The sequence below is a fragment of the Schistocerca serialis genome, chromosome 2 (genome assembly GCF_023864345.2).
Source record: "Schistocerca serialis cubense isolate TAMUIC-IGC-003099 chromosome 2, iqSchSeri2.2, whole genome shotgun sequence".
In the NCBI taxonomy this organism is placed as follows: Eukaryota; Metazoa; Arthropoda; class Insecta; order Orthoptera; family Acrididae; genus Schistocerca; species Schistocerca serialis.
This window is the reverse complement of record NC_064639.1, coordinates 127,230,115-127,249,049: the sequence shown is the minus strand read 5'-3', so window position 1 is coordinate 127,249,049 and position 18,935 is coordinate 127,230,115. Positions and strand designations below refer to the sequence as shown.

Below are 18,935 nucleotides of genomic sequence, written 5' to 3'. Positions count from 1 at the left end.
ACACCCGTCGTTTCACCACATTCCACACATTTTCGACTGGCGACAAGTCTGATCATCTGTCGGGCCAGCACAAAAGGCTGACATCCTGTGACAGCAAGAAGGCACGTATTCGTACAGCGACATGTGGTCGTGCATTGTCTTGCTGAAAAATGGCGTCTGGAGCGTTGTGCTGAAATGTTATGGCTATGGGTTGCAGGACGTCATTCACGTAAGTCACAGTGGTCACAGTGCCCTGGACATGCAACATCCGTGGTTAGTGGTTGCACGCAATAGCAATCCACACCACAAGGCCTTGAACTGGTGCTGTATGTCTTGTGCAAATGAAGTCACTGTCATGCCACTCCGCCCCGTCTGCAGCTAACTAAAATGCGCCCATAATTTTCAAACAGACAGAACCTGGATTCGTCCTAAAACACTATCTGATGCCGTTTTTGTTCCCAGTGATATCTTTCCACACACCATTGCCATCTAGCATGTTTCTGTACATTTGTCAAAGGTAGAGGTGGAGAAGTGGACGACGCGCACGAAACCTACGCTGTAATAAATGGCGACGGGCTGTTACCCCTGATAATGTACGACGTATTACCCTGTTCCACTGATGTGCCAGAGCCGAGGAGGACGCAGATCTGTCGTGCACTGGCATTCAGATGACGTGTCGATCATCTCGGGAGGATGGTCTGGTTGGTGCGACATCTAGTAGTGCTCTACGGCTTTCGCTGAACCATTCTGCGCACACCTGTTCCACAGCCTAAACACTTTCTCCCATACGTGTAGCAATTTGATGGATGGATGCATCAAATTCTCTCAGGCCAATATCGCACCCTTTTTGAGACTCACAGATTTGACGGTACGGTTGGCGCATACGTCTGCGAGGCATCCTGCACGTCTTCTTAAGTCACACTGATCCATCCAGGAAATCACTGGAGGAAAGACATCGTTCTTTTCGCAAAGTACAGGGTGATTCAAATAGAATACCACAACTTTAAAAATGTGTATTTAATGAAAGAAACATAATATAACCTTCTGTTATACATCATTACAAAGAGTATTTAAAAAGGTTTTTTTTTCACTCAAAAACAAGTTCAGAGATGTTCAATATGGCCCCCTCCAGACACTCGAGCAATATCAACCGGATACTCCAACTCGTTCCACACTCTCTGTAGCATATCAGGCGTAATAGTTTGGATAGCTGCTGTTATTTCTCGTTTCAAATCATCAATGGTGGCTGGGAGAGGTGGCCAAAACACCATATCCTTGACATACCCCCATAAGAAAAAATCGCAGGGGGTAAGATCAGGGCTTCTTGGAGGCCAGTGATGAAGTGCTCTGTCACGGGCTGCCTGGCGGCCGATCCATCGCCTCGGGTAGTTGACGTTCAGGTTTCATAACTAACCTTTTTCGTAGGACTCTCCATACAGTTGATTGTGGAATTTGCAGCTCTCTGCTAGCTCTGCGAGTCGATTTTCCTGGGCTGCGAACAAATGCTTGCTGGATGCGTGCTACATTTTCATCACTCGTTCTCGGCCGTCCAGAACTTTTCCCTTTGCACAAACACCCATTCTCTGTAAACTGTTTATACCAACGTTTAATACACCACCTATCAGGAGGTTTAACACCATACTTCGTTCGAAATGCACGCTGAACAACTGTCGTCGATTCACTTCTGCCGTACTCAATAACACAAAAAGCTTTCTGTTGAGCGGTCGCCATCTTAGCATCAACTGACACTGACGTCTAGTCAGCAGCGCCTCAAGCGAACAAATGTACAACTAAATGAAACTTTATAGCTCCCTTAATTCGCCGACAGATAGTGCTTAGCTCTGCCTTTTGTCGTTGCAGAGTTTTAAATTCCTAAAGTTGTGGTATTCTTTTTGAATCACCCTGTACTATTGGGAAAATTTAGAGAATCGGGATGTGAGGCTGACTGCAGAACGATTCTACTGCCGCCAACATACACTTCGCGAAAGGACGTCGAAGGCAAGATAAGAGAAATTAGGGCTTATAGAGAGTCGTTTTCCCTTCGATCTGTTTTAGAGTGGAACAGAAAAGGAAATGACGAGTGGTGGTACAAGGTACGCTCCGCCATGCACGATATGGTGGATTGCGGTGCATGTATATAGATGTAGATGTAGAATGTAGTGGCTGTGAATTCAACTAAATTCTTACGGATTATAATTACGAATAACTTAAATTCGAAAGATCAGATATATAACGTTGTAGGGAAAGCGAACCAAAGACTGCGCTGTATTGGCAGAACGCTTACAAGATGCAACAGGTCCAGCAAAAGAGATTGCCTACACTACACTTGTCCGCTCTCTTCTGGAGTACTGCTGCGTGGTGTGCGATGGGCATCCGGTAGCACTGACGAAAGACATTGAAAAAGTTCAAAGGAAGGCAGCTCCTTTTGTAGTATCGCGAAATAGGCAAGAGAGTGCCACGGAAAAGATACATAAATGGAAGTGGCAATCATTACAACAAAGGCTTTTTCGTTGCGGCTAGATCTTTTCATGAAATTACAGTCCCCGACTTTCTCCTACGGATGGGGAAATATTTGTACATTCAATAAATTGCATTTGTACGAGGGCTATCCACAAAGTACATTACGTTTTGGAATTAAAAATAAATAAAGTATTGGAAATTTTTTTTAATTATATACAGATGAAAGCCACACTTAAATACTACTTTTCTACATAGTTGCCATTTAAATTAAAACACTTATCGTAGCAATGGACAAGCTTGGAAATTCCTTCGTCGTAAAATTCGGCCGCCTGAGCCTTCAACCACGTGGTTACCTCTTCTTTTGGGACAGAAAAGGAGTGATTTTTGTGGATTTCCTGGAAAGAGGCCCTACAATAAACTCTCAAAGGTATTGCCAAACTCTGCACAACCTCAGAAGAGCAATACAAAACAAGCGCAGGGGAAAGTTGGGCTCAAAGATCTTGCTGATTCACGACAACGCCCGGGCCCATACGGTAAATGCCACTCTTGAAGTTCTCAAATCTTTTAAGTGGGAGTTGTTTCCTCATCCGCCGTACAGTCCCGACCTGGCACCGAGCGACTTCCACTTATTCCCAGCAATGAAGAAGTGGTTGGCTATGCAGCGTTTTGATGACGACGCACAGCTTCAAGAAGAGGTAACCACGTGGTTGAAGGCGCAGGCGGCCGAATTTTACGACGAAGGAATTACCAAGCTCGTCCATCGCTACGATAAGTGCCTTAATTTAAATGGCAACTATGTAGAAAAGTAGTATTTAAGTGTGGCTTTCATCTGTGTATAATAAAAAAAGATTCCAATACTTTATTTATTTTTAATTCCAAAACGTAATGTACTTTGTGGATAGCCCTCGTACTTGAAAGTCGCTTGCCCGGTATCGGCAGATAAAAACCGACCAAACGACTTTCAAGTACAACGTCTGACCTGTATGGGAACATACACAATGTATGTACGAGTACAGGTCGTGGACGCACTGTTGACGACATATGGAAGTTTGGTTGTGGCCGTGAGTCGTGCACGGATAGCGAAATGGCAAGGCGATCTCTCACGACAACTGGGAAATACTTGTTCGAGTCCTGGTCCGGCACAAATTGTCAGTGTCGTCATTCCATTATACAGCTGATGGTTGTCATTATTTCCAATTCCGAATTCATTTAATGTATTTCTTAACGGCAGTAGCTGCCACAGTGGCTGCGTGCATGTCCAAACGAATTTGGCATCGTAATCAGAATAACTCAGGCACTCTGATATAATATCGCGAAAATATTTTTTTGTTGTCCGCCTATGTTGTTGTGGTCTTCAGTCCTGAGGCTGGTTTGATGCAGCTCTCCATGCTACTCTATTCTGTGCAAGCTTCTTCATCTCCCAGTACCTACTGCAACCTACATCTTTCTGAATCTGCTTAGTGTATTCATCTCTTGGTCTCTCCCTACGATTTTTACCCTCCACGCTGCCCTCCAATACTAAATTGGTGATCCCTTGATGCCTCAGAACATGTTCTACCAACCGATCCCTTCTTCTGGTGAAGTAGTGCCACAAACTTCTCTTCTCCCCAATCCTATTCAATACTTCCTCATTAGTTATGTGATCTACCCATCTAATCTTCAGCATTCTTCTGTAGCACCACATTTCGAAAGCTTCTATTCTCTTCTTGTCCAAACTATTTACCGTCCATGTTTCACTTCCATACATGGCTACACTCCATACAAATACTTTCAGAAATGACTTCCTGACACTTAAATCTATACTCGATGTTAACAAATTTCTCTTCTTCAGAAACGCTTTCCTTGCCATTGCCAGTCTACATTTTATATCCTCTCTACTTCGACCATCATCAGTTATTTTGCTCCCCAAATAGCAAAACTCCTTTACTACTCTTAGTGTCTCATTTCCTAATCTAATACCCTCAACATCACCCGACTTAATTCGACTACATTCCATTATCCTCGTTTTGCTTTTGTTGATGTTCATCTTATATCCTCCCTTCAAGACACCATCCATTCCGTACAACTCCTCTTCCAAGTCCTTTGCTGTCTCTGACAGAATTACAATGTCATCGGCGAACCTCAAAGTTTTTATTTCTTCTCCATGGATTTCAATACCTACTCGGAATTTTTCTTTTGTTTCCTTTACTGCTTGCTCAATATACAGATTGAGTAACATTGGGGAGAGGCTACAACCCTGTCTTACTCCCTTCCCAACCACTGCTTCCCTTTCATGTCCCTCGACTCTTATAACTGCCATCTGCTTTCTGTACAAATTGTAAATAGCCTTTCGCTTCCTGTATTTTACCCCTGCCACCTTTAGAATTTGAAAGAGAGTATTCCAGTCAACATTGTCAAAAGCTTTCTCTAAGTCTACAAATGCTAGAAACGTAGGTTTGCCTTTCCTTAATCTTTCTTCTAAGATAAGTCGTAGGGTCAGTATTGCCTCACGTGTTCCAGTATTTCTACGGAATCCAAACGGATCTTCCCCGACGTCGGCTTCTACTAGTTTTTCCATTCGTCTGTAAAGAATTCGTGTTAGTATTTTGCAGCTGTGGCTTATTAAACTGATTGTTCGGTAATTTTCACATCTGTCAACACCTGCTTTCTTTGGAATTGGAATTATTATATTCTTCTTGAAGTCTGAGGGTATTTCGCCTGTTTAATACATCTTGCTCACCAGATGGTAGAGTTTTGTCAGGACTGGCTCTCCCAAGGCAGTCAGTAGTTCCAGTGGAATGTTGTCTACTGCAGGGGCCTTGCTTCGACTCAGGTCTTCACGCAGTATCGTATCTCCCATTTCATCTTCATCTACATCCTCTTCCATTTCCATAATATTGTCCTCAAGTACATCGCCCTTGTATAGACCCTCTATATACTCCTTCCATCTTTCTGCTTTCCCTTCTTTGTTTAGAACTGGGTTTCCATCTGAGCTCTTGATGTTCATACAGGTGGTTCTCTTATCTCCAAAGGTCTCTTTAATTTTCCTGTAGGCAGTATCTATCTTACCCCTAGTGAGATAAGCCTCTACATCCTTACATTTGTCCTCTAGCCATCCCTGCTTAGCCATTTTGCACTTCCTGTCGATCTCATTTTTGAGACGTTTGTATTCCTTTTTGCCTGCTTCATTTACTGCATTTTTATATTTTCTCCTTTCATCAATTAAATTCAATATTTCTTCTGTTACCCAAGGATTTCTGCTAGCCCTCGTCTTTTTACCTGCTTGATCCTCTGCTGCCTTCACTACTTCATCCCTCAAAGCTACCCATTCTTCTTCTACTGTATTTCTTTTCACCATTCCTGTCAATTGTTCCCAATATGCTCTCCCTGAAACTCTGTACAACCTCTGGTTCTTTCAGTTTATCCAGGACCCATCTCCTTAAATTCCCACCTTTTTGCAGTTTCTTCAGTTTTAATCTACAGGTCATAACCAATAGATTGTGGTCAGAATCCACATCTGCCCCTGTAAATGTCTTACAATTTAAAACCTGGTTCCTAAATCTCTGTCTTACCATTATATAATCTATCTGGTACCTTTTAGTATCTCCAGGGTTCTTCCATGTATACAACCTTCTATCATGATTCTTAAACCAAGTGTTAGTTATGATTAAGTTGTGCTCTGTGCAAAATTCTACCAGGCGGCTTCCTCTTTCATTTCTTAGCCCCAATCCATATTCACCTACTATGTTTTCTTCTCTCCCTTTTCCTACACTCGAATTTCAGTCACCCATGACTATTAAATTTTCGTCTCCCTTCACTATCTGAATAATTTCTTTTATTTCATCATACATTTCTTCAATTTCTTCGTCATCTGCAGAGCTAGTTGGCCTTGTCCGCCTACATAAGGAGAAATCATAAAAAAGTAAGTAAAATCAGACTTCACACTATTGGAGAGTGGAACGGTGGAGAAGGTCCTTGAAGGTAGTTTGATGAATCCCCTTCCAGGCACTTAATTATGAACTACAGAGTAGTCATGTAGAGGTAGATGTAGAAAGTCATTTACCGGTACCCACCTGTTGATGTGGATGATGAAGCCGTCGTCGACGCCCCTGCCCAGCATGTCCTGCACGGCCTCCCTGGTGCAGATGCTCAGACCCAGCACGTTCACGTCCAGGATACTCTTCCAGTCCTCCGTCTTGCCAGCTGTTAATACACATCATCTATAAAAGGGAAGCATTAGGAGTGGAAAATGATGTTAGTGTAACTCAGAGAGAAATTAAGTGTCCTTAGGTTGCTTGAAGGGACACAAGACTTTAATGAATGTCAGTATGAAAAAATAAAATATCGATACAGATGAGATTGCAAATGGCTGACCATGGTGATTTTGGCAACTTCTTTTAGTTATTGCGAAATCCTCGGAAACTTACACTGATGGGATCTGGTGACATATCTCGCTTGTTGTTAAGGCAACCTTATGTCCAAATACAGAAATTTGCTGTGTACTTTCAACAAAAGTTCTCGGAGCCGAATTTTAGATTAGATGAATGGGACAGCAAATTGCTGGCGCCGTTTTCGAAGGAATAATACAAGCATTCACCCCAAATTATCCTGGAGAAAACGAGAGAAACTCAATTCATGTTGAACGAGAGTGGATTTGAACACATTGGTCTCCTGAATACTACCCCCGTGACTTAACCACTTTCTTTCCTCACGGAGTGTGTCCCTCATATCTGTCGCCTTCCAGTAACTATGCATGAGAAAAGCTACGATACTCGCAACTGGACCATCAGACTTGTTAATCACGGACATGATGAGTCTTATGTGTTTTGTAGAGGTACCTGTCATAAATGGCTGGCTAACACAGTTTCATGCGAGGGCCCTTAGTTTCAGAGAAAATCGCTTTTGAAGTTTTATTAATACAACATGAAACATGATGCGGTCTACAATTACTTATGAAATTTATATGTAGTTCAGACCTCTCCATGTTTAAGAGTTGCTGTCAAACTTAGATAAACAGATAATTCTCGTATCTTACATGCTACGGGAGCCGCGGGGAAGACGGCTGCGTTGTTGACCAGCACGTCGACTCCGCCCAGGTTGTCCTTGATCCATTTGAAAGCAGACAGAATACTGTCTTCGCTGCTGATGTCTGTCTGAATGGCGTGCAGTTTGCCTGGGGCCTCTTTCAGTTCCAGCTCCTTATAAAATACAAACACACAGTAAACAAACATTTACAGAAATATCGAAAAGTGTTTGTAGTGTGGAGCAGAGATATATTACTGTCTGAGAACGTAATACGAAAGCAAAAACACAAGTGGTGAGAAGCGATGAGTGATTAGGCTTGAGAAAAAGCAAAAGTAACCGGGAAACAATACTTATTGCTTGATTGATGACAGAAGGAAGACTACATAGATATCTGATTGGCATCTCATGACATTATTTGGCTTAAAGGAAATCTTTTTCAGCATAAAATGGAATAAAATTGTCGGGACTATGAGAGAAACAACGACACTGAGCATACAACGATAAATAAAGTAAATGTCATTTCACATGATGGAATGGTGTAATAAGCTCTGTGACTAATGTGAATATAAGAAAAAACCTATACAGTGTGTAACAGGTATAAGTACAGATATTCATACTGGAGACTGAAGACAGTGTACTGAAAAACGTTACACAAGCACTTACCCAACTTGCAGGGAAATAATTATAACTATTACAAGTCACACGTTTTTAGGTTGGGTAGTATCTCCAAGTGTATGTGGCAAGATCAAGCCATTAATGCTTATCTTCCCCCGAGCATTGGGTCAGGCGTTGAAATGTGAACATGGTGATGTAGAACGATTACTCTGTACTGACAGGAGTAGTCTAGTCCACTTTGTTGTGCACTATGACTGTGCAGAAAACATCCGGTTGTCAAGTGTGTGACAGAGAAGAAACAACCAGCTCATTGATGTGTGACCGAGAAAGGTGATGCAGTGGTTAGCACACTTAACTTGCAGTTGCAGGACGGTGGTTCAAACCCGCGACCAGCCATCCTGATTTACGTTTTCAGTGATTTCCGTCATTCGCTTCTGGCAAATGCCAGGATGGCTCCTGTGAAAGGGCACAGCCGACTTTCTCCCCCAACCCGATTGGCCCCTCCTCTTAATCAACTAAGCGACTAACTTATGTGTATACATATCAAGGTACCAGATATAAAAACATCTGCACTTATACCTGATAATACAGGCAAACAACAATAATTCATATACTAAAGGAGCTTTGAAATAAAATAAAGATGTTTAGTCATGATTATGTCAATCATTAATACCATGACTAATGTTACTAAACCAAAGTTCTTTGGCACTGCATGTGGTAACCTGTAAATGAGCATATAGTTGTGAAGGTTACAAGATAGATTACTTACAAGGGACCCAGTGTTAAAAAAATTACATCGACGAGGTGCACCTGAGAATGTTAGACTGTTGTGGTTAAGCTCCTTTTATTATGCGTGAAATATCGTTTGTGTGTGTTCTTTGTGTATGTGTATGCAATATGTTTACACTCACTGCACTTTAAACTTACGCTGTGCAATGGTTTACAAAGTAAGACAGAGCGATGACAAACACATTAAACTGTGTTCTGGGGAAAACTGTGAATCTTGTTTTGGCCTTAGGCTTTGAGGTGTGTGTGTGTGTTATGGATTAGTGTTGTTTGACAGTTCTTCGAGGGCAGAGAACAAAATTCTATTGGAGAGAGCTGTGTATTTATGTGTTGTTTCCTTTCCAGTATTTGTTTCTGTGGAGAACTATTGCTGTACCTAATGCGATAATTCTCAAGTGCAGCAACAACTCTTCAGAAACTAATAATTGAAGAAAACTACCAAACACAGGTAGCGATAGCAGAAGCAAAGGAAATATTAAATCAATGCAAATTCTCTGCAATGCAACTCCATTCTCTGCCAACTGCCAGACTGTTCAGAACCAAAAACACACACGCTCCCAAACATCTCTCTCGACAAACTCACCATCAGAGATTCTCATTTACTGACTCGCTGACACACGCAGAGACACAGAAATACACACGCTCACACACAGACACACAGAATACACACAGAAAATAAAAATTCTCGATTAAAAAAAATCATTTTTACATTCAGTTCTGTGTTGTTGCAGATGACAGACTGGGAAAGGAAAATAGCTATAACGCAAAGTACTGCAAACTGTAGAAGCCACAGCATGTGTTAACAACGTGTATTTTGAAAAAAAGTCTGTGATCATATTTGTCAATATTTTACTTAAAAATTAAATTCTATATTGAGGTAGTAAAATGGGATATTATTTGTTGTTAATCCTTTGTGGCCCAAGGAACCAAACTGAGTTTTGAAAAAAAAAATATTTTGTACAATTACATTACAAATGATATATAAAACTATAAAGTGAGAAAAGTAGTCGAGTGTTTACACATGTTTTTATAAGACATGGGTACACAGAGAAACCACTGGTCCAGTACAAAAAGTTCTGACGTACGGTTCTCAATATGTTTTGTGGTACATAGCAAAACAGCTTTCACATTACTGACGCAGAGACCTTCGCCACATATTTCACAGCTCCATTTTGTGCGATGAGGCCTTAGCTGCTGTGCTACAAAGTCCACAACTACAGGATGTGTTCCTCACAGGTAAGTGTTTTGCATTACCGAAGAGTTTCTCTGGTGCTACATAGGGCTTGAAAGAGTTTTATTTTTTTGAAAGTCTCTTTCCTCCACTGGGGGACAACTTTGTAGCTCCTATCAGACCTGCGATGACTGCAAGGCGAAACTCTTTGAGTGACATGGATCTTCTATCTTGACATCTGTTGTTGAAGATTAGGTATGAGTTGACAACAGTTACATCTACATAGTGCCACAGTATACGATGCCACCACTTCTTACTTTTTCTGTCAGTTTCATACACGGATTTGTCCACATAACCCATATGGTTGTTGTAATCCTTGACTAAATGTGGACATTAAATTACAGGGACTACACCATCCTTATTTTTCCTTGTGGCTGTTGACACGTCCTCTACGCTGTGATAATTGGAGAGAAACAAGATTCCTTTTTTATCCTTCCGCAACATAGCAACAATTCCTGTCTCAGAACACCTGAACTGGAAGTATCCCCTACCCATTGTCTTTTCACTGGTGAAATCTGTAGGCATCCCAGCTCGTCTTTGTCGAAAAGTTCCACATGCATACACTTGATGTTGCAGGAGGTGCTTCATGAGAGATAATGAAGTAAAATAATTATTGACAAAAATCTTGTGACGCAATCCATGCAGACTTTCAGTCATAGTTTCGACAACTCTAGCACCATTTTCATTTGGTCACACCCATACTTTATATCCTCTTTTTATTGGCTTCTGGGGTAAACATTGCTTCAAACTGGAACGTCTTTTGAATGTAATCATCGATTCATCCACACTCTGGTTCTCTGTTGGTAAAAAGTGGAGGAGAGGAAACTTACAAGGGAACGTCCTCATCGCACCCCCCTCAGATTTAGTTATAAGTTGGCACAGTGGATAGGCCTTGAAAAACTGAACACAGATCAATCGAGAAAACAGGAAGAAGTTGAGTGGAACTATGAGAAAATAAGCAAAATATACAAGCTGAGTAGTCCATGCGAAGATAGGCAACATCAAGGATACTTTTAACTCAGGAGCGCCGTGGTCTCGTGGTTAGCGTGAGCAGATGCGGAGCGAGAGGTCCTTGGCTCAAATCATCCCTCGTGTGAACATTTTAATTTCTTTATTTTCGCAAAGTTATGATCTGTCCATTCGTTCACTGACGTCTCTGTTCACTGTAATAAGTTTAGTGTCTGCGTTTTGCGACCGCACCGCAAAACCGTGCGATTAGTAGACGAAAGGACGTACCTCTCCAATGGGAACCGAAAACATTTGATCGCAAGGTCATAGGTCAACCGATTCCTCCACAGGAAAACACGTCTGATATATTCTATACGACACTGGTGACGGCATGTGCGTCACATGACAGGAATATGTTGTCGACCCACCTAACTTGTACACTTGGCGAATGGGTAAAAAGATTCTTCTACGTTGCCCAATTTAGGTTTTCTCGTGGATGTTATAATTACTCCCAAAAAAGAGATGAAAACATAAGAGTTTGTCACATAAACTGCAACAAATGAATCCAACAGTTTCACAGTCGCACACTTTTCCCTGTGCTCTGTCAAAACATATGTTTCTAACGTTTTCAAATTTTTCCATGTGTAGACCGTCAAATCCTGCATATGTCCAAGCAAATCTGAACATTTCCTGGAATTTTGGAGAGCGAAGTTGATTATGTGTGAGTGTCTGAACTTTGATAATTGACTGAAAATAAAAATTAAACTTTTCGCTCGAAGAAAGACTTGAATCAAGAACCTCTCGTTCCGCAGCTGCTCACGCTAACCACGGGACCACGGCGCTCCAGAGTTCAGTCTGCCCTTGATGTTGCATATCTTGCGCATGGACTACTCAGTTTGCATATTTTGCTTATTTTTTCATTGTTCCACACAACTTCTTCCTGTTTTCTCGATTGATCTGTGTTCAGTTTTTCAAGGCCTATCCACTGTGCAACTTATAACTAAATCTGAGGGGGGTGCGATGGGGAGGTTCCCTTGTTAGAAGAGGGTGAATCTTATGTAATGTGTCATAGCCTCCTTCTCCGTTCCTTGGTTGCTTGTCATTGTCACTTAGTTGAATGTTACCTAGCAACCAAGAAATTATGTTGCGTGAAAATGTTACAGAAATGTACGTATATTGCATTGCAGGATCAGAAAACCAGTAATTCTTATAACTGGTGATTTCCTTATGCCCCTTAGTAGATTTATTGCAAGAAATTTACGTATTTCGTCTTCATTTGTACGCACAAAATTTGTTGAGCCACCCATTTGCCTTGCATATAGATTTGTTTCATATGCTATCATTTGTAACTGCTCTGGAGGGAATAGTGTTAGAAAAATGTCTTTTGGTGTTTCTTTTTCCTCTTCAATATTATTTGCCTGTATCACCACAAAACTGTTTTGGCCCTTTGGAAACTGGAAACTGTTCCCATACAACAGCAGCATCAGCTGTTTCCAGCACATCTTGCTCTCCGTTTAGAGGGTCACATTCAGTTACGGAAGATGGTACAGCTTCATCATCAAAACGAAGTCGGTTTGGTGCTTCAGAAATTTGTATTTCGTTGTCGTCACTTTCACTATCTGATATGCAAGACTCAGCACACTTGGTATGTCATCACGTATTTGCATCAGCATTTCGGTATTCAACTCACTTGCGTTGAATCTTCCTCTAGAAGCCTTCATCAAAAACAGTACACCTACAACAAAGAGCAGCCCCCACTAACCGATGTGTCACAGTGGTTTCGTAGCGAAAACATACATATTTTTTGTGTTTACATAACAACTACGCAAGAAGCGGATCAAACTAAATTATTAGTCTATTCTACAATGCATAACTACGCCGGCTCAGATGATAATACAGCGGAAAACACAATATGTCACCACATGATCCTCAGCAACAGCCAACTCCGGCACAAACTGCACAAATGGATTGCCCGAGCCGGCAGCGTGTTGTTGTTTATATTGACAAAAGCGGATACCACACTCCAGTGCTGTGGTGGTTTCGCGGAGCAGCCACTGAGCCGCTTTTGAGACATTAAATTAAAGGTGGTTTCACTGTGAAACCAGTTGTACGCAAAGAGTTAAATAGAGAACAAATAAAAAATACACTGATGACGATGTGAATACAGCGAAATATGTGTATGTGGAGAACAAGAAAGAAGTTGTACTGGCTTAAGGTAGAACCTGTTGTTGTTGTGGTCTTCGTTCCGAAGACTGGTTTGATGCTGCTATGTCTACACCTGTCCGAAAACAAATTTATGTCGAGAATTTCATTAACAGCAGTCTGGTGCTTCATGGTGAAACAGTTTCCGTGGGTTATTGTAGGCTATCATTATATCCAGGTCCAGATCTAGGGAGGGGGCAAACCGGGGTGACGTGGACGGCAATTTCAGGTGGGCGCCAAATTCATATTCTTGAAGAAAACAACATAGTTTCACAAAGTACCTAGCATCCAGCACACGCTGGTCTATCGATAGTCGTATGATTTTGAAACGCATCGCTGCTGGTTTTTTGAACATTTTTGAACACATTCTAAGTTTATTTCTGAATCAATCATAAACTGAGTTTTGAATGCTTGCACAGCGTACGTGATATCTCTGACAGGGGAATCCTCGTCGCATCCCCCAGACAAAAAGGGACGCCGGCCGCTGTGGCCGAGCGGTTCTAGGCGCTTCAGTCCGGAACCGCGCTGCTGCTGCGCTCGCAGGTTCGAATCCTGCCTTGGGCATGGCTTTGTATGATGTCCTTAGGTTAGTTAGGTTTAAGTAGTTCTAAGTCTAGGGGGCTGATGGTCTCAGTTGTTAAGTCCCATAGTGCTTAGAGCCATTTGAACCAAAAGGGGACGTCGCTATACGAGCTGAGCCGAAGAAACCAGAACGGGTGAACAATCGCTGTTTGTTTATGTGGTTGACTGGGTATGCGAATGATATGCGTTATAATTACTAGCGAAGTCCATAGATTCAGACTACCAGAGTGAAAATAAACAGGTATAACAGGTAAGAAAGATTACATACTATCTTCTCGGTGTATCCAAGAAAATGAAATTTTGACAGAAAATTTGTGCCAGATTGCTACACTACTAAGGGCCAGTTGTACAGTGCCCGATTCTATTCGCGGAATATCACGGGAAACGCGCTGTACGAACACGTAATAACGCCTAACCGAGGGATAAATGCGGGATAAACAAACCGGTGATTCTAGCAGGGTTAGTGAAGTTAACTGGAGAACTTAGTTTTGAGAATGGCAGAAACTACCGCTATCTTTCGACCTCATGCTTGAAAAACTGGAGCATCCGAATGAAATGTGAAACTATTTCCTAACATAAAACTTCTTGCTTGTAATAGGCCTAATAGGAATTCGACACTGGTACTTCATGAATTATACTTTGTCGTGTTATTTATGTAAATTAGGTAGATAAAAATGACCATTTGTGCTAAAACAGACTCGCTTATTTTGCGTGTATTGCAATGCTACAATATTAGAAAGTCCTATTCCGTTTTATCTATCAGACAGTGACAAAAATGAGCTAATCAGATCGAGATAGCACGCCACTCTTGGGTACTATTCGTATAACAGGTTTTTTTAACATTAGACAACGACATTTTGATTTTACTTGTAGCAAAACGTTTGACGAACTTTGGAGCGGTAATAGATTCTTTCGCAGAAAGGAAATCACGCCGTGTAAAGCTGTAGCAAGAGTAGACAGAAACAAATGCTGGGACCTAAGGATTGGAGAAATGTGTACCGTCTTGCTTGTCTCCTGCCTTTAATGGTTTTATGGATCCTATATTTAATTTTATGTCACACAAAAGAGAAAGTGATTAGCTAATAGGGAACAAAGAGTGAAAATTTTCTGAGGAGTTCTTATTCTCTTGATTACAAATAATCCCATCCAATATTAACTGTCAGTTTTTTAAATGGGGGTTATGATGTCAAACCGGCCGACCGGGAGCGGGAGAGGCACCACAGGACATTTTAATTTCCACTGTCCTGAATGTAGGTTTGATGGGTTCCATTACAAAATAAACACGTTTGAATTCCACACAGCGAAATACAGTGACGTGTGATAGAAGAATACTGTGTGAAGAGTCGTGGAACTGCACTTTGGCCCACTTAAGACCAAATAACAAGTTTTCTATTTCCTCGAACATAAAAAGATCTACACTGAAGAGTCAAAGACACTGGTACACCTCTCTAATATCGAGTAGGGCCCCATGAGTACGCAGAAGTACCGCAAAACGACGTGCCATGGACTCGGCTAATGTCTGAAGTAGTGCTGGAGGGGATTGACACCGTGAATCGTGCAAGACTGTCCATAAATCTCTAAGAGTACGAGGGGGTGGAGACCTCTTCTGAACAGCATGATGCAAGACATCCCACTTGTGCTCAATAATGTTCATATCTGAGGAGTTTGGTGGCCAGCGGAAGAGTTTAAGCTTAGAAGAGTGTTCCTGAAGCCACTCTGTAGCAATTCTGGACGTGTGGGATGTCCCATTGTCCTGCTGGAATAGCCCGAGTCCGCCGGAATGCACGATGGACATGAATGGATTCAGGTGGTCAGACAGGATGCTTACGTACGTGTCACCTGTCAGAGTCGTAGATGTAGCAGGGGTCCCAGATCACTCCAACTGCACATGCCCCACACCATTACAGAACCTCCACCAGCTAGAACAGTCCCCTACTGACATGCAGGGTGCATGGATTCGTGAGGTTGCCTCCAAACCCATTCATGTGCAACCTCTCGATACAGTTTTAAACGAGATTTGTCGGACCAGGCAACATGTTTACAGTCATCAACAGTGCAATGTCGGTGTTGACGGGCCCAGGCGAGTCGGAAAGCATTGTGTCGTACATCAAGAGTACACGAGCGGGCCTCTGGCGCCCAAAGCCCATACCATACCGATGATGTTTCGTTGAATGGTTCGCACACTGACACGTGTTGACGGCCCAGCATTGAAGTCTGCAGCAGTTTGCGGAAGGGTTGCAGTTCTGTTCTATTGAAAGATTCTCTTGAGTCGGCCGGCCGGAGTGACCGAGCGGTTCTAGGCGCTACAGTCTGGAACCGCGCGACCGCTACGGTCGCAGGTTCGAATCCCGCCTCGGGCATGGCTGTGTGTGATGTCCTTAGGTTAGTTAGGTTTAAGTAGTTCTAAGTTCTAGGGGACTGATGACCTCAGCTGTTAAGTCCCATAGTGCTCTGAGCCATTTGAACCATCTCTTGAGTCGACGTTGGTCCCTTTCTTGCAGGATCCTTTCCCGGCCGCACCGATGTTGGAGGTTTGACATTTTACCGGATTCCTTGATATTCACGGTACACTCGTGAAATGGTCGTACGGGAAAATCCCCACTTCATCGCTACCTCGGTGATGCTGTGTCCCATCGCTCGTGCGCCGACTGTATCACCACGTTCAAACTCACATAATTCTTGATAGCATGCCATTGAAGCAGCAGTAAACGATCTAACAACTGCTGCAGACACTTGTCTTACATACGCGTTGCCGACCGCAGCGCCGTACTCTGCCTGTTTACATATCTCTGTATTTGAATACGCATGCCTATACCACTTTCTTTGGGGCTTCAGTGTATGCAGTGTGTATCATAATTAATGGCGTAAACGCATACAGTGGAAAGTACACGATACTAGAAGCAAAAATGAATCAGTAAACATAGGGTCGAAAATGCATACCTTTAGAAATACGAACAATTTTTCATCTTCGATACTGTAAAGCAGATCTCTTCTACTGAAAGCTGTTTGCTTTCCATATTTTGGGAAATGATAATGTGGATCAAAACAAGAAAATGTGCTCTAAAATGCATACCTTAAGAGCTATTAGCACGTGCTAATCTTCGTTACTTGGAAACACAACTCTTCTAATGAACAATTGCTCATAACTTTTAAGGTATGCACTTTAGAGCAAATGTTTACCGGACATTTTTTTCTTGTTTTAGTCTATACTACTACTACCCAAAATGTGGAAAGTAAAGAGCTTGCATTAGAAGAGATTTGCTTCATGTGGTGTGCGTACTGTAAGACCTTCAGTACACACACCATCAGATTATTTGACTTGTCGCTCTAACGAAGTAGGCGAGTGTCAGCAATATGTCTCGTGGTCCTATCGTGGCGTGTTTATCTTCTGTCGTTAGGTCAGATGACAGAAATGCCACTTGCACGCTTAGAGTAGCAGATTGATGGTGACCAACTTTAAACAGAACTTGATTAATTTTCACACACATTTATTAAAATAATAACAAGCATAAAAATTACTAACTTGGTTCTGGATGCTATTTATAATTGACAAAATGAAGTTCCTTTGGTATTGGTACATTAATCTTATTCTCACATATATCTCTGATACTTGACAGAAGTGTCTATACATTTATCTTCATGGCTATGTACAGGCATATGGTAATCTTATTGGGCGCAGACTGAAACTTGACTACAGACTGGTACAGACTGGTGCAGACAAATGGAGAATGGTACAGACTGGTGCAGACAAATGCAGACTGACTAATCGGAGGTCTGTACACTCGTTATAATACCTCGCGCGAGTGTGATCCGCGAGGAGAAAAGGTTCTACGTTAGCAGCAATCTCATTGGCTGCGTTACATATTAATACGCGGATCGGCGGAAGCAGAATTTGGTTCGTCTCTATGGCAGCGCCATCTCGTAGTGCGGAGACGGACGAGCGCTGCGCCTGCGCTGTTGTGCTTAGCGTGGTGCGCTCTAGTGGGAAAGTTGTGTACGACCTGACTACGCGGAACTATGTATACAACACTTCACAGTATCGAAGATGAAAAATTGCTCGTAGCTCTTAATGTATACATTTTCGATCCTATGTTTACTGAGACTTATGCTTCTAGTATCGTGTACCTTCATCTGTATGCGTTTGTGCCATTAATTATGATATACCCTGTATATCGTACTCTTTAGATAGAGTTGAGTTACAAGATGAAAATATTTTTGAAAAATCGATTTCTTAAAATTTTTTACTATCTCAAACGTTCGAGTTGGAGCGCGGGGGGGGGGGGGGGGGGTAGGGGCGCCACTACAAGTTTTTGACTCGGTTCGGAATTATCGTAGATCAGGCGCTGGTTATATCTGGTTAGAGTAGAGTAGTGTTTTCCTAATATCGTCGGTTCCTTCCGCGGGGCACAGCGGCCTCCTGTAAACTCACTTGGTCCATTTGATTAGCATTCATTAGCGGACGCTGGGGCAAGGACAGAGTGCTGGCGGAGCGCGGACTCACCTTGACCTTGTCCGGCCTCCTAGCGAGGCCCACGACGGTGAGGCCCTGCCGCAGCAGCCGTCGCGCCACGGCGGCACCCACTCCCTGGCTGGCTCCCGTCACCACGGCAACGCGTCCCCTGTACCCCTCCATGGCCGCGTCCGTGACGTGTACACGCTAGTCTCGTCGTCTCTAGACGGCTCGGCGGCACGCCGCGTACTGGGGCGAGGTGCAGCGGCGTCCGCCAGGATATACGCCGCGGGAAGGTTGCCTCCTATCTGTGCAACAGGGCGCAACTGCGGCCGATGAGTTATCAGGCGTCAGTGCAACCCATTTTTGATAACGCAGTCGGTACTCGAGAGGCTATACCGCGTATCTACAGATATGGTGTTGACGCCGTTGCTCGTACCTGAATTGGACATCCGTACCCAATGCTGAATAGAATATCATGTGTAACAGTATGCGACAGGAATCAAATCGCGTGACAATTAAGATGGGAGAGAAAGGAGGAAGATATGCAGGTGATTCCAAAACTAGTCGTAAGCTACACCTTATTTGCAGATAAGAGAGCACTTTACTTTATTTCCAGTTTTGCTGTTTCACAAACGTGAAGTGAATGTATGAGCACTGCACCCCAAGGGTCGCTGC

The 18,935-nt window shown here is 42.7% G+C and overlaps 1 protein-coding gene across 1 annotated transcript in view; it reads right to left on the bottom strand.

Annotated features, from left to right (window-relative positions):
* LOC126455771 (dehydrogenase/reductase SDR family member 11-like) overlaps nt 1-18,440 on the bottom strand; it is a 72,794-nt gene extending 54,354 nt beyond the window's left edge. The window contains exons 1-3 of the mRNA XM_050091536.1: nt 18,309-18,440; nt 7,454-7,616; nt 6,492-6,621 (exon numbers count right to left, since the gene is read on the bottom strand). Of these exons, the coding sequence (XP_049947493.1) occupies nt 6,492-6,621; nt 7,454-7,616; nt 18,309-18,440 (425 nt within the window). The remainder of the gene's footprint in view (nt 1-6,491; nt 6,622-7,453; nt 7,617-18,308) is intronic.
* Nucleotides 18,441-18,935: the final 495 nt, after the last annotated feature.